At 47.5% G+C, this 21,757-nt stretch overlaps 4 protein-coding genes across 6 annotated transcripts; 1 reads left to right on the plus strand and 3 right to left on the minus strand.

Annotated features, from left to right (window-relative positions):
- LOC112877383 (pectinesterase-like) lies at positions 1-2,202 on the minus strand. The gene is made up of 2 exons (XM_025941680.1): positions 935-2,202; positions 1-845 (listed from the first exon to the last, which is right to left on the minus strand). Exons 1-2 carry the CDS (start codon positions 1,950-1,952, stop codon positions 100-102), a joined length of 1,764 nt encoding a protein of 587 aa, XP_025797465.1. The 5' UTR covers positions 1,953-2,202; the 3' UTR covers positions 1-99.
- Positions 2,203-4,501: 2,299 nt separating this feature from the next.
- LOC112874081 (THO complex subunit 7B-like) lies at positions 4,502-7,616 on the plus strand. 2 transcript variants are annotated; one of them, XM_025937253.1, is made up of 3 exons: positions 4,502-4,785; positions 6,135-6,763; positions 7,209-7,616. In XM_025937253.1, exons 2-3 carry the CDS (start codon positions 6,170-6,172, stop codon positions 7,341-7,343), a joined length of 729 nt encoding a protein of 242 aa, XP_025793038.1. In that variant the 5' UTR covers positions 4,502-4,785; positions 6,135-6,169; the 3' UTR covers positions 7,344-7,616. The 2 variants fall into 2 exon arrangements, with proteins under 2 accessions (XP_025793038.1, XP_025793037.1); XM_025937252.1 differs by having other exon boundaries at positions 4,503-4,785; positions 6,152-6,763.
- Positions 7,617-9,706: 2,090 nt separating this feature from the next.
- Positions 9,707-13,323, minus strand: LOC112874080 (E3 ubiquitin-protein ligase EL5-like). 2 transcript variants are annotated; one of them, XM_025937251.1, is made up of 2 exons: positions 10,723-13,323; positions 9,707-9,869 (listed from the first exon to the last, which is right to left on the minus strand). In XM_025937251.1, the coding sequence occupies exon 1, from the start codon at positions 12,719-12,721 to the stop codon at positions 11,924-11,926; it is 798 nt and encodes a 265-aa protein (XP_025793036.1). In that variant the 5' UTR covers positions 12,722-13,323; the 3' UTR covers positions 9,707-9,869; positions 10,723-11,923. The 2 variants fall into 2 exon arrangements, with proteins under 2 accessions (XP_025793036.1, XP_025793035.1); XM_025937250.1 differs by lacking the exon at positions 9,707-9,869 and adding an exon at positions 10,162-10,497.
- A 4,363-nt stretch (positions 13,324-17,686) lies between these two features.
- On the minus strand, positions 17,687-18,993 carry LOC112873263. The gene is made up of 4 exons (XM_025936261.1): positions 18,985-18,993; positions 18,558-18,887; positions 18,178-18,327; positions 17,687-17,950 (listed from the first exon to the last, which is right to left on the minus strand). Exons 1-4 carry the CDS (start codon positions 18,991-18,993, stop codon positions 17,687-17,689), a joined length of 753 nt encoding a protein of 250 aa, XP_025792046.1.
- Between the last annotated feature and the right edge of the window lie 2,764 nt (positions 18,994-21,757).

Raw genomic sequence — 21,757 nt, forward strand, 5'->3', positions numbered from 1 at the left:
GACCAACCATGCACACACATTTACATACACGAAAGCTCGTACGTATTGATGAGTTTGCAGGTACAGACGATTAATTCACACCGTCGTCTACGCGCGCCATTACTCCATCGTCTCTTCTCCGGCGCCTTCTCCGGCGCCGGACAACCCTAAACTGACCGGCGTGCCGCTGTCCGGTATCCACTCCGCGCCGTGCAAGAAGTGCCCCACCGTGAACTGCAGCGCCCTGTCCTTGTTCATCTCGTGGAACCCCTGCATGTTCTTCCGCCCGGTGAAGTTGGCGCCGGCGCCGGAGTTGCCGAATTCGCCGAAGAAGGCCGTGCCGAGGTTCTCCTTGCCCTCCCAGGGCATGTACCCATCGCTGTGCACGAACCCCTCGATATCGGACTCCATCACCACCGTCCGCGCGAACTCCTTCCACGGCCGGCCCAGGTACACCTTGGTCGCCGCCGACCCGGCCGACTTGCTGCTGCTGCTGGCGAGCTGCTCGTCGGCGACGATCTGGCTCCGTTGGATGACGAAGCCGGTGGTCTGCTGGTGGTCCCTGCGCGCGTGCGCGGTGACCACTGCGGGCTGGCCCTTCCGCGGCTGCCGCACGAGTATGACGCAGCGCTGGAAGACGGCCGCGGCGTCGCCCATTATGAAGTCGACGGTGCCGGAGATGACGCAGCTGCGGTAGAACTGGCGGTAGGCCTGCGCGAAGAGCGTGTCCTGGTTGCCCTCGATCCGGCAGTTGAAGAAGATGGCCTTGTCGCCCTTGACGCGCAGCGCCAGGGCCTGCTGCTTCTCCACCCCCGCCGTGTTCCGAATGCCCAGGCTGATCGCCGTGAAGCTGTCGCCGTCCACCGCTGCAATCCCAGGCTTATCGTCAGCAATAATGATCCAGATCGATCAATGCAATTAATGCAAGACCACCACCGCCACCGTCCGGCCGTACCAAAAGTGGCCGTTCTCCACATCCTGGTGCCGTCGAGGATGTTCCTGCTGCCCGTGACGATGGACTTCTTGGAGCCGTCGCCGTACATGGTGACGTTGGCCATACAATTGGTGATGTTTACCATCTCCTCGTACACGCCTGCCTTGACGTAAATGAAGTACCTCCCGGTGTAGTTGCTGGGCATGGCGTCCAGCGCGGCGGAGATGTTTTTGAAGTCGCCGCTGCCGTCCTTGGCCACCGTCAGGTTGGGCGTGAGCCCGGCCTTGCCGGCGGCGGCGGCGAGCAGCTTCCGGTCCTCCCCAGACACCCACGTAGGCTCCTCCTCGAGCTCGCGGCCGCCCCTGGTCTTGTTGAGGTCCTCGGCGTGGAGGTCGATCATGGAGGCGAGGGCCGCGCCCTGCTTGATGACGGCGAGGGCGTTGCTGGATATCTCCCGCGCCTTCTCCATGGTGGTCTTGACCTCTTCGCGGACCTCCCCCTTGGGGAACATGTCGACGCAGGATCCCTGGAACGTGATGACCGCGCTGAGCCAGGCCTGGAGGTCCTGCACGGGGCCCTCGACGCCGCGCCACGCGATGCTGGAGAGCGCGCGCTCGACGTTGTCGCGGCAGCTCGCCAGAAGCATCCGGCAGTCGTGCATGGCTTCCCACACCAGGGTGTCGTTGCTCTGGCGTACGGCGTCCAGCACGGTGGAGCGGTTGAAGCCCTGCTCCAGCGCCCGCTCGACGGCGGTGATGGCGGCGGCGGCGGCGGTGTGCGGGTGCTCGGAGGGGGGCGAGTGCGACAGCGCGCCCTCCAGGGTCTCGCGGCACGTGCCCTGGTAGTCCGCCGGCGCGCAGAAGAGCTCCACGCTGCGCATCGTCTTGCTCATGTTGCGCTTGCTCACCTCCTCGTCCCAGGCCTTCTCGCTCAGGAAGAAGGCGACCGTCCCGACGACCATGGCGACGAGCATGAGCGCCGACAGGACGCCGACGACGAGCCGCTTGCGCGAAGGGTCGCCATCATCGGACGGCGGCATTGGCGCGCGCGGGCCGGATCCGGATCGGCGGTGGGCACGGCGACGTCGACGCGGGGCGGGAGTCAGCTTGGTAATAATATATGCATGGAGACCAACGTGTCCGGCGACGAGGTCGAGTGACTATGATTAGGAACGACGAATTTGATTGAGGAAGTTTGTTTTAGGGAGCGTGGGCGTGGCTGATGATGACTGTTTGGTCTGGTACGGGGTTGTGGTCTGCCCTTGTTCTCAGGAAGAGGTTGGATTTGTCCCGGCCTCCTTTTGTTTCCACGAAAGAAAACGATAAACTTTTATATATAGAGCACATTATTATTATTCTACTAGTAGGGGAAATGAGCGCAATTTGATACGTACTTAAAGTTTTGAAAAGATTTTTTCAATTTGATACTCCATCCGTTTCAAATTGTAGATTATTTTAACTTTTATATTTCATATTTATCCAGATAAATTGTAAATCTAGGCGTACTCCCTCCATCTATTTTTATAAGGCGCACACGTATATCAAGATTCAAACTTTGCAATCTTTAACCAATAATTTGACTATTAATTTTTTATTTTTATAATGTAAACTTTATATGATTGGATTCGTAATCAAATATATTTTATCATGATTATAAGATTATAACCATAAGTGATATGATATATGATAAATGAATGGTCAAAATATTATTTGGAAGACCATGCCATGTTATACTATGCCTTATTAAAATGGATGGAGGGAGTAAGTAATAATATATATGTAGAAAAGCTAAAAGCCTGTTTGGGAGGGTTTATTTTGGTTTCGGTTTCACCAGTGTTCGCCTACACGGCCGTGTAGAATGAGTACACGGCGTGTAAACATTACTCGGTAGTCATCAGTGCAGTTTAGGGTAAAAATGGTGATTATATGAGCAGCCCGTTTAAATGGTCAAATTCGATCATACACGGCCTGCACGGTTGACACGACACGACCGCAACACGGTTTTGCAAAGTGAATTGAGCGCTAAAGCAATGTTTAGGCGATGGCGAGTTGAGCGAGCTGTAGGTTGAGCCAGCAAGTAGCATGTCAATTGACCATTAATTCATGTATAGCAAATTAAATATTCAAAACTTTGTTCACCTATTGGTATGTGATTACTAATGTTCACCTTCTTAAGTTTTTAAGGTGTGATTACAGTTTTTTAGAATATATATATATATATCATTGTAGCTATTTTTTATTAATATAGTAAAAAAATGTGTAGTCCGTTTAATTCCGTGTACACAGTCAACACGCTACACGGCACCTTACCGATCGTTTAGCGTTTACCTTCTAGACTAATATTGGCTTTACCTATTTTGCGCGTACCGAGTTACTATAGCATGAAACTATTTTATAAGCCCGGACTAAAATAAATTAGAAGTTAGGTTTTCTAGCTTCACCAGCTTTAGCTTTACTGTATTTTAAGGGAAGCCGTCCAAACTGCCTAAAACAATCTAAAACTTAAAACGGAAGAATTAGGTACAAGTGCCGGACACCCCTAGTGACGACTCAGCTATGAAGAAGCCAATAAACACACTCTTGAATCCTTAAGGCCTGTTTGAGAAAGGTCGAAGGATACATACATCGAAAACTCCTGATGTCAATGGCCAAGGCGACACTGAGTCTCTAGATCAGCATGGCCATGCTCACAAGAAGGTTGATGACTCAACCCCGAAAGCTAGCACACCAAATCCTATTAACGGAGAAATTGAGTTCAAGCTTTGGATTTCAATCCAATTTGGACTGTCACGTTGGTTCGGCATGGTTGTGAAGCTAAGACCCGTTCCCGGATGCTCACGCTGTGGGCTGCTTCCAAGAGACCGATGCCAGGGGGGCTTGACTTTTTCTAGCATCCACCACATTGTGTGTAGAGGGCCTTAGCAGGCCAGCCCACTTGAAACCGCGATAGCAGGCTGCCTGCATTGTCCAACAAGGGATTTTTTTATTTTCTTTTGAAAAAAAGTCTACTTTCCCTCCCTCACCTATTGATTTTCATCCCTCGACTATAAAACTAGGTATAGAGTTCCCCCAACTATTAAAACCGTCGTTTGTTTTACCCCCTCAACGGTTTTACATAATTTTTCCATAGATTTTTCTCCCTTCTCTCTTTTTTCACTCAATTGAGGTAGCAAACATGGTTAAAAATTATAAAAATTGGCATACTGATAGAGGAGAGTACAAAGAACCCAATTTTGCAAATTTTTGAAGTTTAAATCTAAAGAAATTTGAAGGCATCAAGATAAGCTCCATCTTTGATAAAATTTGAACTGTGTGACACATATTAGAGGTATATCATTATGAAATTTTTGTGAGTAGGTTCTATAGCAAAATTTGAAGTTTATTACGAAGGGTTAAATTTAAGCCAAATTTTATCTTTTCTATTTATTTTCACATAAGTTAAAATCTACTCAAGAATTTGCATATATATAAATCAAATATGCAAGTGGTTGAGTAGATTTTAAATTCTACGAAAATAAATTAAAAGGGATCGAATTTGACTCAAATTTAACCCTTCCTAAGAAACTTAAAATTTTGATATAGAACCTCCCCCCGACCACTCCTCCGGACTCCTGTCCTCCCCACGTTTCCCCGATCCCTCCCCGCACCGGCGGTGGCCGGAGCCGCCTCACCTCGTCGGATCTGCCCCAGCTCGAGTGCGACAAGCCGGCGGCCCTCCCCTCCCCTCCGCCGCAGGCCGCACCGCGCCACCAGGTGCTTGCCGGAGCTGACCCACCTCGTGCGCGACGAGCCGGGCGGCCCTCCCCTCCGCCGCCGCACCTCGCCATCACCAGATATCCGCACGCCGCGAACTGACACCGCCGGGTCTGTGTGGTATGCGTTCTCGCCTCTTCAGTTCTTCACTATCCATTAGGAGTCAGGGTAGCAGTAGCAGGTAGTTGCTCGGATTTGTAGGGTGCAGATGATAGATGTGCAAATTGTTCAGATGTGCTAGTCAGTTTTGTTTTATCTTTGTTTGTGTGTGTAGCTTGTACCAAATAACATTTTCTTACAATTAAATGCTAGCGCACCAGGTTCAGAAATGAGTTAATTATGCTGAACTGGATGAGCTACCAGAAATGAGTTAATTATGCTGAACTGGATGAGCTACCAAAGAACTTGCATAGTGAATTGGATTACTTGTGTCCCAGCATAATTAATGCTAGCTTTTAATTGTAAGAAAATGTTCTTTGGTTGTTACTTAAATTTTAGCAGAGGCAAATAGAAACATACAGTGATTAACAGAAGTTAGATCTTCTTTGTTATATTATACATGACATTTAACTGTAGAAACTTGCTCTTTTACAGGTATCTAGTTATTTGATCCATTTCCGTAAATATGTATGACCTTGGTGTTTTTTTCTGGCTCTGCTTGCATTCACAGTTCTCCCCCCTCCCTCTGATGTATTTTTTACAGCTTGGCATAACATTCATGTGTAGGCTCGCAATTTTATGGGTATGTAGATTTTCAAACTTTTTTTTTCTTTTGAGTGGAAAAGAGCTTTCCATTAACTTAGAAACTCAGCGATATCAATGGCCACCAGGTCCTCGACATCAGTCGGTGTACTCTCCCAATGGAGTTTGTCACCATGAGGACACTTACAACCCAAAGCCGCTAGGGCATGTGCTACCTTATTTCCAAGATCTAGGGACAAAACTGATTACATATGAGATAAAGCATGACGAAATCAAACATTGTAGCTCGCAAATCAACCCTCCCGAGGACGCCAGCCTATAGGTGGAATCTGTCTCGATTATCACTCTTCCAATTCCCTTGTCCATAGCCATTTTCACCCCAGCTAGACATGCAGATGCTTCTGCTTGTAGGGCATCGAGCACGTGTGGAAGTCGCCCAGCTTCTGCTTGTCAGCATCTCTGATCACCGCACCCCACCCACCATAGCCTCTTTCTTCAGAGAAAGCACCATCAGAATTGACTTTCATCCACTCTTGCCCCGGGCGTTTAGTTATATATAGTTTGTTATAGCAGTATCACAAAATGGAATAACCTAATAAGTACCTGACTTTTGTGTTATAAATATATTTGTTTTCATAGTGCTGTGCTGATTTCAGTGCTGATTTTCAAACTTTTTAGTTATGTATAGTTTGTTATAGAAGTATCACAAAATGGAACAACCTAATAAGTACCTGACTTTTATGTTATAAATATATATTTTTTTATAGTGCTGTGCTGATTTCAGTGGATCCTGCATTGCGAAATGCTTGCCAAAGGGAGGAAGTTAGCTGGAAGGGGTGACGAAATGTCTGCACATTATGCATTTGGACCACAGGATGATGATGCGATTATTAAGCACAGGCTTCTGACGCGGACGACAACCACCAGGGGTGAACCACCACTAAAGAAGCTTCAGAAGAAGTTCATGTCCTTTGCCACTGAGATTGAGAAGGATGCAGATAACATTAGTGACTGCGAGAGACTGTACAAGGCCTTCCTACAGGAAATTAACACTTTTGAGCTGCCTCTTATGAAAAGCAAGTCTGTTGTTGATGCAAACATTAGGGAGAAGGAGAGCTTTAATGAGCTGCAGGTCGAGATTGAGCGACAGATCTTGCAATCTCAGACTGATATTGAGGATCTTAAGAAGCAACTTGAGCAGAGCAAGATCGAGAGACAGCATAAAGAGGAATGTGAAGCAATCCGGAAGCTGGTTTCCTTGCAGCCTCCACGGTCAGAAACTGAGAAACTCATTGCAGATCTTGAGAAGGAGATAGCTGATTTGGAGGCTGAGAATGTAGCATGTGTAAGGACTTTGGAACTAAGGAAGAAGCAATTCGCCCTTCTTCTTCATGTGGTGAGTTTATGCATAAGTCCTTTTTCTTTCAGCTCGTGTTTTCTCTTGTATGTTACAGTGGCACAAAGAAATAGAGAACCCTATTAATCTAGTAGCTCAAGTATCATGCTTTATTTTATAAATTTCAGGTGCTGATATTTTTATGAAGTAACTGTCAGATTAGGATTAGGATTATATGATTGATTTTGAGTTTTGCATGAGTGATCACCTAACTATGTGTGAGCATTAATTATCAACTTGCCTTTCTCATTGGACTGGCATCCAGTCATGTGTCTCATATGTCATAAATAGAAAGTTTACAGTCTTTTCCTATTAAATGGTAATTCTCGTACGGTTCTCTTTCGTTGGAAGCCTCCTTACATGTTCAGATAATATAGTTTAATACAGCCACATGTATAGTTGATTGATCTTGTAATATCTGTTCATGTGTTTGTACCTTTTACAGGTTGATGAATTGCAGATCTCGATTGAAGATGAGCAAAAGAGTATAGCATATGAGCTGAGAGCTATTGCTGAAGAGCAGAAGACGAGCATAGAAGAAGGCAGTGGCGGTGCTTCGGATGTCATGGCTGTAGACTGATCAAGATACGTTCGCATATGTTGCAAACCTTTCTTGCACAAGTGCACCATATTGTTTTTGGGCCATATTGAATCCTAACAAGTTGGTAGGATGCGTCATTTGAGTCGTATGCTGCTTCTAACTGGCTGTCTGTGTACTTCGAAGAGAAATTGAAGCACACAACAAAACTCAGTTCTCCATACTCTGTTGTGGTCTCCAATATGTTTGTGCACTATACAATGCTTTACTGTCATTCTGGTTGAAGTGGAATGGTGAATCTCGTCTGCATCTGAACAACCTTCGCGTCTTCCTTTCTTTCCTTTTTTCGAGGTTGGCTTCTTTGTTTCATGCAAAACCATCCATGGGACTTGGGTCTCTCACGGATCCATATACTGGTTATTTAATCTCTTTTTGCTCAGAATAAAGATTCTGTATAAAAAAATAATTTCATCTTAATGTTGTAATTTGGGACAAAATGCACTGTTAAATAATATTAATTAATAAAATGATAACGGGTTTGAAAAATTGTTTAAAGTATCTTTACAATCCACATCTGGATATCTATGGTATCAAAGAGACTCCCGGAGGGGAAGGATGGGGAAATATCTCATGGCCTGGTGTGGCGCCGTCCGCCCGTCCCTATTTAGCCACACCCTAGTTAGGCATACAAAGGTTATAGTGTCTTTGGAGCATTGAACTTTAAAGCATAGAATTGGAGGTGCGTAGAATCCTGAATCCTATGGAATGGAAGAACACAAAAGCACTTGTCAATTTTACCTGGTGGACGCTGCAAATATGTGACGGTGTTTTGGAGCCAAAAATCACTTTTTTTTCAAAAAGATTCTATATAGGACATATTGCAGTGTCCACCATGCAAAATCGATGAGTCTGTTCCTAGAGACCAAACAGCAATTTTTAGTGTCTGAATTGGAGTTTGTTTGCTTCTACAATGTTAACTCTGCTCAACTTCTTAATCTTCTCATTCTTTCATTTATCATAAGCTAGCTAGAGTTTTACCAAACCTTTGCTAAGTTTAGGTCTTAAATCCAGCACCAGGCAAAAATGTGCTTCAAAATCAGGGAAGAATGTCCCGCAACGTCCGCGCACAAGGTCACCAATCATCTTTCTCATTTTCTTCAACAAGCAAATGTCAAGATCAACTTTATCATGCATGAGCCCCCATTGCACAACATCTAGTGCCGGGCATGTGTCCTTTGGCACTACAGTAGACGGCTATGGCAACTATATCTATTTATGTATCCAAGCTAACAATCACTACGCCTAATGACATCGTTTGACCACTCATAGCTAGCCCCACTCTCTCAAAAGAGAAACCTCGAGTCCATTCAGGACATGGAAAGGGGCACTTGGCATCCTGGAATCCAGCCCTTTTGGCGCACCTTTGCCTTTTTTTTCTTTTCTGAAACGAACCAGGCAGGAGACCTCTGCCCTCACGCTCGCCTTGAGACTCACTCGCCGATACCATCATTGGCTACTTGGAGCATTCCTTGTTTACGGCTCACGCGTGCAGCCTTGCTGGCTCTCCTGGGGACAAGCCGCAACGTCCAATGCCGTGCCGCCCTTGGATGCATCATACTGCTAGTACTCGATTTGGTTGCACTAAAATTGTTTTTTTCTTTTTTAATAAAAAAATATTCAAACATTGGAAATTGCATGCATGGCGAGTTGGAAAAAAGAAAATTTTTTGGGGATTTCGCGGTGGAGTGATTCATTGAAGGCCACAAAAGCTGAAGATTTGGCAGCCCATTTCGGGGAGAATGTCACAAAGTTTCAGGGAAAGGCCTCTTCGGCTATCTGTTCCTCTCGATTTGAATATCCCCGACGTACATCTTATCCGGCTCGTCGAGTCGTCAGCACAATCATGTCGACACAATTCCATCTCGCTCACTTGAAAGCGAAGAAAGAGAAAAGCCATCATAGGAGATTATGTCGTGTGTACATAGAGTCAACGTCGTTTCTCTGTCAGCTAGCGCCTAATAAACCCTGTTATTCCTTTGTCATGTTGTCACACGTATAAAAGTTTTTTTTTCTAAACCGTAGGGAGACAGGGCCTAACAAATATATTATCCCTATCTCCAGCAAGATTCTAGGGAATTCAAAATTCAAATTAGCTCAAGAAAGTGACATTGCAGTTTTTTCTAATAAAGGAAATAAATGTTGCGGCCTTTTCATTTTGCAACACAAGCAACCTAGTATTTATAACTCCTTCCGTTTCAAAATGCAGTTCGTTTTGGCTTTTCTAGATTCATAGATTTTGATATGCACTTGGACATACATTATATCTAGATGCATAGCAAATCCTATAAATTTAGAAAAGCTAAAACAAACTACATTTTGAAACGGAGGGAGTACCACAAGTTATGTTTGGAGAAAAAAATAAAGCATTATATCAATCACGAAAAGGTATGTTACTAAAGGTGTGGATTTCATTGGTGGCCCGTAAACTTGTCATGCGTTCTCATCCAAGCTCACAAACTCCAGATCCAAATGAGCTCTGGCTGCCTACATAGCATGCCACCATGGCGCCTGCATGGTTTGGTGGTCCTGTAAGCCACACTGCATCTAGTATATACTTGTTGAATGCTTCGCAAATAACATTTAGAAGAACGCCCTATTTAAGGACCATTGAAAATGCTCTAACCCAAGTATTAGGGGCATCTTGTCTAACCAATCATATGAAACTAGAGTTGAACTTCCACATAGGCGTCACGATGGCGCCCCAGATATGCAGCCGGAGCTGATTTGAAGGGTTCAGACCTATAGAACAAGTTTAAGATTTCGAATATGCAATTTGAGAGTTTGTGGATTTGAGCAAGACTTAGAAATAGCTCCATGCCATAGCGTGCCACTGCATCCTCTCCACAATTCCTAGAAATGTAGGCAATAAATTTCCATGAAAAGAATATCGATAACAGTAATATGTGTGGCTTTGTCAAAAATCATATCATTTCGACAGAGCCATGCACATACCCAAACAACATCCTCATCCACCACGATACTAATCTTTGATAAATCTTTCCCCCATACCCAAAATGCTGCGTGTATTTACTGCAGCTGAACACTGAACTCAGTCACTATCTTCAAATTACCAAATGAAATCCGAGTGACCAAATGAAGCAATCAATAGGTTGATAGGATAAGAAGGCAACCCGGACTGCAAAAGTTAAAGACAGATTAGGTCAAAGGCGAAATTTTTCTGAGATACTTTGATCGTAAAACCCGTGCTTAACTGCCTGTCACTAGCAAAATCACGTTTTTTTTTCTGAAACCGGTGAAAAATCACACTTCACCCGGTATATACCGACGTTCTACGGCTCCTCTGATCCTGTGACCGGTAGAAACGCAAGTACACTAGCAAAAAGGGAAAAAGGGCGCTCACGGGCATGCCTGGAAACTGGACGGAGGCGCGCCGACGAAGAAGGCCGGCCGGCGAGACGGAACTGTTGGGCGATGGCGCAAGTTGCCGCCTTGCCGGCGCCATGTAGGCCTGGGCAAGGGACAGGGGTGGTGGGCAGTGGGCACTATAAACTCGGCGACGCCGACGTGGTTTGTAGCCTTGCGTTGCGATTATGGCGTGGTGATGGGGACGATGACGCGGCCGGCGGAACGCGAGCCTATCCGCAGCGGCATCCGCGCACACGGCACGGCACGGCGCCTTCCTCTGATGCCATCGCGTCCACGTGGTGCTTGACACGTTTCGCTGTTTGGCCAACTCCCACCTCCACTGGGGGCTCTACTACCGTCTCCGCCCGTTGTCGCCCTTGTTCAAACCATTCTGGGTTAGGTTGTGATGCCAGTACTTGGTACGGAGTACTATAATAATAGGATTTCTGTCACTTTAGTGAAGTACTTAAGGTCACTAACTGTCTTCAGTTCCTGCAAGACTCTAGAGAAAGAATTCTCTCGTTCCAAAACGTCGTGCTCAGTTCACCCCGGTCTAAACAGTAGTAACTTCTTCCTGGGCAGATCCATACAAAAACGTCGGGGAATTGTCCAGCAAACTGGTGGCCTCTACTGACATTTGATTGGCTGTGCCGGCAGAGGGACGAACGGAAACTCCTGAAACCGGGTGGCTCTCATAGGGCATCATCGTCTGCAGTCAGGTGACTGAGGATGGCGGCAGCTGGTAACTGCAGAACATGGGGTGTTGGTGTTGCTGCACTCAGATATTTGTCTGGTCGTTAACAGCAGCTGCTCTCGCGTCAAGATCGCGCCTTTCCGTGGCGGCAAGGCCGTCGCATGTGGAAACACAGTGCGGCCACTCGACAGCGAAATGCAGCACAGGCATTTCTCATTTTTCACGGCCGGGCATTGGTGAATGCTGGAACAATTTTACCTTGAGGCCATGGTAGAACAGAAACAGAGATGTGGAAGAGTAACTTGGATCCCCGCCTTGGTGGGGATGGCATGGCACCGAAACGCATCCATGAATTTTGTTTGTAGAATTCTAGCACTATATGTAGCTGTTGATTACAGATCAACAGATCCTCTGTACACTTGCTTCCTTCTTCTGATGCCTCAAATGGCCCGAGAAGACGAGGAACATGAGGAACGCGACAGGCAAGCGTCAAACAAGAAGCTTACTGCGGCTTCGCCGGCGGCGGTGACCCGCTGCTCTCGCCGCGGCCGAGCCCGGCCTCCAAGTCGCGGTCTTGCTGCTGCTGCTGCTGCTGCTGCGGTGGCGTCGGTGGGGACGGTGTCGCGCCGCCGCAGCCCAGCAGCCGGCGTAGGGCGGCTACCCTTGCCGCCTCCACGACGGCCGCGACTCCGGCGATGGGTCCTGGAATCAGCTGCGGCGCCTGCGCCGGCACCGCCTGGGGAGGTTCCACCGGCGTCGCGGCGGCGCCGCGGGTGCTGACGGCGTCCTGGGAGCCGACGAAGAGGACGTTGGTGGGGAAGTTTGGCGACTCCGGGTCGGCCTCGGGCGCCCGCGGGGCCGGCGCGGCCTCCTCGTCGACGACCGCGCAGCGGCAGAGCGGGCAGGTGGAGTGGGAGCGCAGCCACATGTCGACGCACTCGACGTGGAACGCGTGGCCGCACCGGGGCAGCACGCGGGCGGCCTCCCCCGCGGCGACCTCCGCGATGCAGACGGCGCAGTCCGCGGGCGGGTCCCCCGCGGCCACCTCCTTCCGCGGCAGCGCCGCGATGGCGGCCTCGTCCATGCCCCCGCCGCCGCCGTGGCAGCCCGCGCCCGCGAAGACGAACCGCGCGCGGCCCCCGCCCGCGCCGCTCCCTCCGCCCCCGATCGTCGGGGCGGCGCCGCGGTAGCGCTTGGCGCAGAGGAAGAGGTAGAAGCAGAGGACGAAGGTGATGAAGATGGCCGCCGCCGCCGCCAGCATCGTGGCCGCCGCCGCCGCAGAGGTCCCCGTCACCGCCATCGGGGCGCCGCCTCCAGATCCCCCTTTCTCCTCGGTCTCCTCTTCCTGCTCCCGAAAGGACCCTCTTCCCCAGCTTTCTTGGCTGCCTCCCTCTGCTCCGACGAGTTCTTGGCTGCGGCTCCGGCCGTGCGATTGCGAGATTGGGAGTGGGGGAGTGGGGGAATTTTTTGGGTTGGGGAGCGGAATTGGGTCGGATTGGAGTGGGTGCGTCTCGTATATATACGGAGTGATTGGGGGAAGGAGGAGCGTGTGTGATTTGGATGGGATTGGAGGTGATTTTGGAGGGGAAAGTGGAGAGCACTGGAGCAGTGACAGTGGCTGCCTGGCCGACTAGCGGTGACGGCGAGTAGCCGACTAGTATTGACCAGAGCTGAAAAATCTTATTTTGGAAAAGAAAAACTGAAAAATCTACGATGCTGAGCTTGACATGTCACTGCGAAGATGGCTGGGCTGGACCATCTTGGTGTCAGGCAGGTTCTTTGAAACTGGACTCCGCCGGATTATCTTCGTCTCACGAGGAGGCTTTCGGATTGGCACAATGAGCTCTATCCTGATCGCAGGAGACACGAGCTCTCGGAAAATCCTGCTCCTACTAAGCACAGACAAAGATTGAGCAGTTGCAAATTATTGGTTTGTTAAATAAAATGGGATATACTAAATAGCAGATACTCTCTCTGTGACTCTGCGTGTGTTTTTCTTCTCGGTTGTCTGACTCCTCTCCGATGAAGAAGACTTGGATATTGATAAAACTCGATCCAAACGTCGTCGGATACTCGGATGCGCGCAGCCCCCACGATGGATTGAGGATCAGAATACGATATCACCAACGGAGAAGAATCTCTCACACACGTCATCGACAGCTCCCCAGTATAATTAATTTGCAGCTGCCTGGAATACTGTTTCTTCGTCCATTTTTTTCTCATACGCGTTGCGTTGCAAAATTGGTTTGCACTATGTTATTTTCCGGACAACTATTTCCTCTATATTATTGCCCGTAACACTTGGCACAGATTAAAAAAAAAAAAGGCTAGGGGGGCATGCATTGCCAAAGTGGAGGCGCACGCAGGGAGCTTTGTCAATTTCTTGTTCTCGAGGGAAAAAAAAGTTTGTCTAAGTTTGATCATGGCATTTCTACTTTCATCCTAAGAGAAGGGGAAAAAACGGTCCAATCATTCCCAATTTGTGTGGACATGGCGAAATGTTAATACTGATTGGTGGATTTTTCAGCCCAATACGTGATCCATATACTCAACTGCAAGATCAAAAATAGCACGCTGGAGGCTTTTGGTAAAAGAGGCGCATGCGAGGACATTCTAGCCGTACAAAATCAATTCAGCCTACTCCATCCGATGGTAATTGTTAGTTGTTTTACTGTTCTTTGTCATTCAAAGTTTTTTCCTCTTTCGTTTCGACTGTGAGTGACTGTGTACAGTGAGCTAGGCATATTAACAATGCAAAGTTGATGATAATAGATTACCATACCGGTCGACCGGCTGAAACATGAAACACGCTACGCTAGACTTGACCGGAATACGGGATGCTTATCTGGCACCACCAAGCAAGTTTCCCGCCGCGACGGGCGCTGCTCGCCTGCTCCGCTCCGCTCCGCGCAGGGGGAGACGGACAGCGACGCCGAGAGCAGGCAGCGTGATCCTAATATTTCGGGGTGGGGTGGGGGTCCTGTCATCCTGTGCCCTGGGCGCGCGTCGCCGTCGTCATCGAGTCGGAATGGCGCGGGGCCTCCGCTCTAGCCGGCGCCACGGCGGAAAGGTAGGCGAGGAAAAGAAAAGCTAGCAGCAGACGGCGTTGAAAGCCGCGGGGGCCGTCCATACGCCGCCGCCGATCGCTCGCCTCACCTCACCGGAGTGGACTTGCACTTGCTCCTTTCCTGCTATAGACAGCAGTACCAGCGAAGACCAACGTCGTCGGAGACTGCCTACCCGGAAGAGAAGACTGCGGCCCTTGTTTTCGTACAAGACAAGACAAGTTGTCGCTCACTTGTGCTGCTGCTGCTGGTGCCGCCGGGTGTCAGAGTTGGGGACAAAATCCACTATACAAAGAAAGTTGGGGAGAAAAATTGAAGTGGCTGTCTACAAATTAGGGGCGTCCTATATTTTCTTTCTTCAACCTAAGATACGCGGGCGCACTGGCATGGTGGTGCTCTGAGATTTCTGCCGCACTTTTTTCCCATTCTTTTTGGCGTGTCGTTTTCCTTCTTTTCCGCACAATTCACCATTGCCCTTGCCCCCGTTACAGGAGTACCTCTACCAGCCTACTATTGAATAGTACAGAGACTCTTGAATTTTGTTTGGGCGTTAAAGATAGTAGTAAGATGCTCCTTTTCCTTGCCGAAATCCTTTATGTTGAGAATGGTTAGCTATTTTTTAAATTCTCGAAGGAGGTTCAAACCTTTTTTTTTCCCTCTCTTTTCTTTCCCCATGGTTTTTAAACCATTGTCAACATACGGATTGTCAGAACTCTCAATCGGAATTCTCAACACTAAATGAAACAAGCTTCAGCTAATTCCAGATTGCTCTTAACTGAACGCTACAGCTACTGAACACAGATTATTTTGTAACCCACCATCCTCTCTCTTTTTTTTTGACGGGAATTTTCTTTCCATTAACTCAAAGGATCAGTGACATCACTGCCCACCAGGTCCTCTACCCCTGGGGGTGTGCCGTCCCAAAGCAGGACTGCATGTTGAGGACATGTACAACCTTGCGCTGCCAATGCATGTGCCACCCTATTACATTCTCTATGACGGAAAGACACCAAACATGAATCAAAATACGTGCTTATGAAGCTTTTGATCTCAAAAACGATACTGCCCGTCACTGCGAGAGCAAAGGACGTAGTCTCCAAGGCCGACTTCACTAGCATAGAGTCTGTTTCAATGACAATTTTACTGATCCCCAATTCGGCTGCCATTTTCACTCCCATCAGACAGGCCACCGTCTCCGCATGCAAAGCATCCAGCAAGAATATGCATCGCACAGCACCTGCCTTTTATGACGCTGCCCTGGTCATCTCGGACTCGGATCACCACACCCCATACCCCTTCTCCTGTTCCTGGCGTGAAAGCCCCATCAGAGTTCACCTTCAGAAATTCACTATTTATAGCTTCACCCACCGTTTCAGACGTCGCAGCGCCTGCCTGCACCCTTCGTCGCCTATTGCCAGATATTCGTCAGACTGATGAGCGATGATTCTTGCCAATCAGATTGCCTCCCCCACTCCTTTCTCCTTCCCGAACTCTATTTCGTTCCAGCCACCAATTCCTATCTTTTTTTTTCAAGTGGAGGCTTTTCCATTTTTTTTTGGAGACGTTTTTCAGCCGAGGAACTGCCGTGACCGTGAGAGACCCCAACCTGATACCAACCTGATAGCCAGAACCAGCAGCCCGTGCAGTACTATACGGAAAGTCGGAATCTATTAATTAGCCGACAGCTCGGTGAATGCCACCAGGCCCAGTTCTGGCCTCCATTTGCTTGGGCGGCCCACCAGCTTCTTCCCGCCTTTTATAAAGTTAAGACTGGATGAAAAACTCATGACTCGCTAGCTCGCTCGACTCGGCTTATCAGTGGCTTACTTAGCTTGGCTCGTTTACAATTTCTAACGAGCTGAACCAGCATTTTAGCTCGTTAGGATAACGAGCTGGCTCGTGAGCAAAACAAGCAAAACAGTCAGGCCGGTGCAGCACTGCGAAGTAGCCCACAGAAGCTATAAGCCCAACAACATAACAGCCCAATGATACCTGCAATGACTCCGCGTCAGCTCCCCCAAACGAAACCTTACCCACTCCAGTCGTTCACGCGGTGGGCGCGCCGCTGCAGCGGAGAGTCGGACAGACGGAGACGGACGGCGGCCGCAAGCCCGCAACCTTGCTTGCCTCGCGCCGTCACGCAGTTTGCTGTGAGCCCATTAAGCCCTTGCCCGCCGCGACGTCAAGCACAGACAGGGTGGAGACCTCAGCAAAGCAACGGAGGAGGAGCTCAGAGATCTGCAGCGAGTTTCAGCGCTGCAGCCTCGACGTCTTTAGCACAAGCCTGCGTTCATGCCTCCGTGCGTTCTCGTGCAGTTCCACCTCTGCCCAAGTTGACAGGCAAGCCCCTGACCATCCGCTGTGAGCTTGTGATTGAGATTTGAATCCAATTTTTCTTTCTTTTTTTTTTTGCTGTCTCTCTCATTCTTTCTTTTACTTTTGCGGCTATGGGCATAACTCAGTCGATGAGGAGCTGCAGGGAATTGGAGGGCAAGGATCCAGTGAACCTTCAACTTGCGTTGGAATTTGTGCAGATTGAAGATTAGCAAACATTTTTTATTTGATTATTTGGCAAAGAGTGTTGTTGTTTGGATTGACAATCTACACTAGTACAAATGTACAAACGATTTTGATTTGATTCTTGCACTGTTTTTGCTAATCTTTGGGGTACCCCAGCTAGTCTTGGTGTGACTTGGAAATGTGCACTCATATGTTATCAAGCTGGCTCACGAGCCAGCTCGAGTTCGCAAACAGCCGAGCCGGATATTTTGGTGGTTAAGATAATGAGCCGAGCCGAGCCAGCTCGAGGTGAGCTGAGCTAAGCTGGCTCAATATGCATCCCTAAGTCGAGCATTTATCCACGAGTCGACAAAGAATCAAACCGAATCTTCAGGGAGCACAAGAAACCACTAGATGCATAGCATAATTTGTAAGCTCCAGGACCGAAAGCTTAAGAATTTGAGTAAACAAGGGGGAAAAACCGAGCTCCAAAGGCAGAAACACTGTTTCCCTAGCTAGGCTGACGAATGCTGCATGCAACAACAAGTTTGATCACAGAAATGACAATAACAAACAACAAAGGAAACGGAGCCATGGAACTGCATCACACACCTAGTAGCCACCATGGCTACCCCGGTTCGTTTCAACAGCTCCATGGATCGGGTTCATTTATTCAGCTCCCTCCAGCAGCAGCTAGCTTTTCAGAAGAATGGCGCCCTCGTCGGCTCTACCTGCTTGCGCCCCCGCCTGCGGAATGAGTGGTCCTGAGCTGCCGCCGGTGGCTCATCCCCTTGCTCAGCTACTTCAGGTGCAGGGTGCTCCTCCTGAGCCTCAGGCTCAGGTGCAGGTTCCTCAGAGGGTGGCTCCTCGTATGGGTTTTCGCCCAGCATATTTGTTTGAAGGCTCCTGTAGCGACGCTCGGCTTCAGGCCCGGAGAAGTCATCTTGCGACACATCCAATTCGCCCTGAGAAGAAATAAAGGATCAAGACTAATGCCTCGGACATACATACTTGCTCTATACGAAATGATGAAATTGAATAGCACTTACTTGTCATTCTTTAATACAAAAGATGGTGCAAGAGGCATAAATAGTAATACTCTCTAGAATATTAACTTTAAATTTAGCTTTAAGGTAAATAGTATAGGATGATGATAATATAAAGTAGTAGCCATGAGGAAAAAAAAAAAAACCTCGCAGGTAAGTGAGCAGAATAGGTTGGGCCAAGTGCGAAGCCAACAATCACAGGTCAAGCAGCGAGGCGTCCCTGGTTGAGGCCTGAACAACTTGGATCTATTCATGGGCCTCAAATGCACCACCTTTTGTCCATTGATAATGTACGTCTGCAAATACAACATAGTTGGAAAAGATTATATACTGAATTAAACAAGCTTAATTATTAAACATGGGATTATCTACATAATATGTCTTCGACACACATCGTGTATGCGTGGAGCTAGCGTGTGTGTCATACACACGCGTATGCATGGTTACTGTATATGTCACGGATAAAGATATATACGGTACTCATTTGATAGAAATGCTAATGCAATAATCTATATGACAACAATACCTGTATCCTTGACACATCAATCTTGAGGTCCAGCATATCCTTGGCAAGGACGACGGAGCGGTAGACGTAGCGCCGGATCTTGAGGAGGCGATGCCCGGGCATGTCGTGGGTGCAATGTGGGCAGAACACATTGTAGCAATGGAGGCAGAACATGCACTTCTCCGCACGGTTCTCAGCTGCATGCTCCATGCATGGCTCCCAAAAGTTGGTACTCAGTAGCACATTGAGCCATTCTGGCCTTTCCTCCTCGTCCTCCTCCTCATCCACTGTCACCACTGCTGGCCCATCCTCCAGTGGAGGCAGTTGCCCCTCCGCTATAGTCTGCTTCCCCTGTACCACGAACACCATAAAGATGAACAATAGTCATATGCTTGCATATGACTCAAAGCATGTGGTGACACATTAACCGTGATAACGATAACATAACGGTCGACATCGGTCTCTTAGGTTGTGTTTGGTTGGGCGAACGGATATCGTCCTGCACCAGCTCGTACTGAATCGTAGAGAGTCAACATGTTTGGTTCGCGTACTTGAACGGCTCGTCCAGGACCACTTGGTCTAGATGCTCCGAATATTCTTTGTTGATGCTGCACCAGCCCGTCCGGGAAAAAACACCGCACCACGCGGTCCAAGACAGCGATCTCAGCTTTGCTCACCTCCCCGTGAGTATTCTCACCGCAGCAGCCCGTGCTCGTTCCTCTCTCCCTCTCTCTGCTGGGAGCTCTTCTCCGCCAGATCTTCGCAAGCAGGTGCGTCCCCTCGTCCATGTCTCCCTCCCCTCGTCTCCCTCCCCTCCTCTCCCTACCTATGGGTTCTGAACCACCAGATCCGCTATGGCTACCCCAGATCCGTCATGGATCTGCCTATCCCCGTTCCCAAATCGGTGCTTTGAGTCATCCCAACCTCCTGCTCCATCTGCGCTCTCCCCAAATCCCCATCGAACCGGCGCAGTCCCCAATCTTTCTCTTTCTTTATTACCTTGGTCGGCAGCCATGCATGTTGCCGTGCATGCATGCAGAGGGTGTGCTGGTCAGCAGCCTTGCTGCAACCAATGACCAAAGGATTTAATATATATTTTTGTTCTTTTCCAGATTTTCAGAGTGTGCTAACAATGAATCAATGTTTGTTTGATGCAGGGAATTTTGGATTGAAGTTGTTTCTGTTGAAGGTATGAAAAATATGAAGGACCTCACATTCGGGTTAGTTTTCTTCTACAATTGCTGTCATATTTTCTGCTTTATAACTGCTGCTACATTCCTGAAACCTGATAGCATATATGAATTATGTGCTAGATTCATCGTGACGATGCTAAATATCTGAACTGTCCAATAGAGCACTACCATGAGATGGCAACTATTTTTGGCAATAGCTTGGCAACAGGTGCATATGCTAAGGGGGCTAGTGACCCTCTTGCCTCAGAGGTGACTGCAACAGCGAATGCATCACAAGAGACTAAAGATGGTGCTGAAACAAATGAACAAGAAGGAGGTTCACCACTTGAGGCTGATGAGATGACATTTTCAGCTAACACAAATGGTGCAGGGAGCTCTGGAACTAAACCACCACCAGCAAAGAAGCATAAAGTAGCTGCTGTTGAGAATCCAAATATTGCAATGGTCAGTATAATGAGTGAGGGTCTTGGGAACCTTGCAGCAGCCATAGAGAAGGTGGCGAAGGAAGATGATGGCATTCCTGAAGGGTTGTATGATGACATGATGAGTATTCCTGGATTTGACGAGGCACATCTAGATCACTACTATGCTTATTTGTGCGAACATCCATCACTTGCAAGACGCTTCTACAATATGCGTTTGTCATCAAAGATGGTGTGGGTTGCGAGGTACATCAAGGAGCACCTTTGAGGAGCACCTTTGTGGTCCTGATGAGTAGGTGCTAAAGTGTAGTGTATTTTGATAACCACCAAACTGTTAAAAATGGTGGCTAAAGACAAAGCACATGTGATGTTGTAGTTGTTAGGTCGTCTTGGTGATTTTGGTATATATTTTGCTAACCCACTTGTTACAATGGTGGTTGATGGCATGTAAGCATGGGTGGACATGCAATGGTAATTGTTAGGATGATGTTGCTGTAGTATATTTTGCTAACCATAAACTTGCTATAATTGTGGTTGATGGCATGTAAGCACGGGTGGTGGTTGCTATTTATGGAACTTGGTATTCTGAAATTATATTTGCAACTATTTTATGGAAATTGAGATATAAACTTTGGTGCTGTATGTGTTATCTAATTTCATAAGTTGAATTATGTGTGATTACGTAGAAGTAAAGATTTGTAGAGGTAAAGTTACCCCCTATGGTACAGGGGTGACTATACCCAGAACCATTCATTCAACCAAACAGAATCTTGTACCATCCTGTACCATTCCATCCAATGAAGCAAACAAAAAACTGAATCGTTTCATACGTGCTACCAAACAGACATTTTGAATCAAACCATCTAGGACCATTCAATCAGCTTGAACAACACATGCAGGATAGAATCTATTCATCCAACCAAACACTACCTTAGTCCACAAACCAAATGCGCATTTAAATCATAGTTATTACGAAACACTTAGACGGGTTAAGAGTTAGTTGATTTGGAGTGCATTAGGAGATAGGCAATGAATCGTAGGAAGGTACACGCGCCACGTGCATGGTGCCACTATGGCAACACACATTTTCCGAGAACTAATGAGGCATACATATTTTTCAAATTTCAAGAACTAATGTTGCGCACACATATATAGGCAACACACACCGACATAAGCGGCGATATTTGAGTAAATTTGCAAAGGGACACATGAAGTGCTTGCACAAGTCATAATTTACCGTATTTATCTTTCCATTCACTACAATCCATGTTCGCTATACCGAAATTATAAATTTGTTAGAAAGTTTTCAGAAAAAGTTTCTCTAGACATTATGCATGATTTGTTCTAAAGTTCTAAAAAAAATTTCGTAAACTTGTGAGAAAATTTATTTACTAAAATGTTTGGAAAAGTTCATCTAAAATGATTTTACAGAAACTTTTGAAAGAATTTTCTCATGAATATTTTTTATTGGAATCATCCAATCTAACATTTTAATTTATCAGTTAATTATAGTGTCTTGGGATATTCAAACACGGGAAAAAGGCATGGATTAAACCATTTTGTACCACGAAAGAGAGTGGAGGGGGGGGGGGGAGGGGGGTGCTGG

This window comes from Panicum hallii, chromosome 9 (assembly GCF_002211085.1).
Source record: "Panicum hallii strain FIL2 chromosome 9, PHallii_v3.1, whole genome shotgun sequence".
NCBI lineage: Eukaryota > Viridiplantae > Streptophyta > Magnoliopsida > Poales > Poaceae > Panicum > Panicum hallii.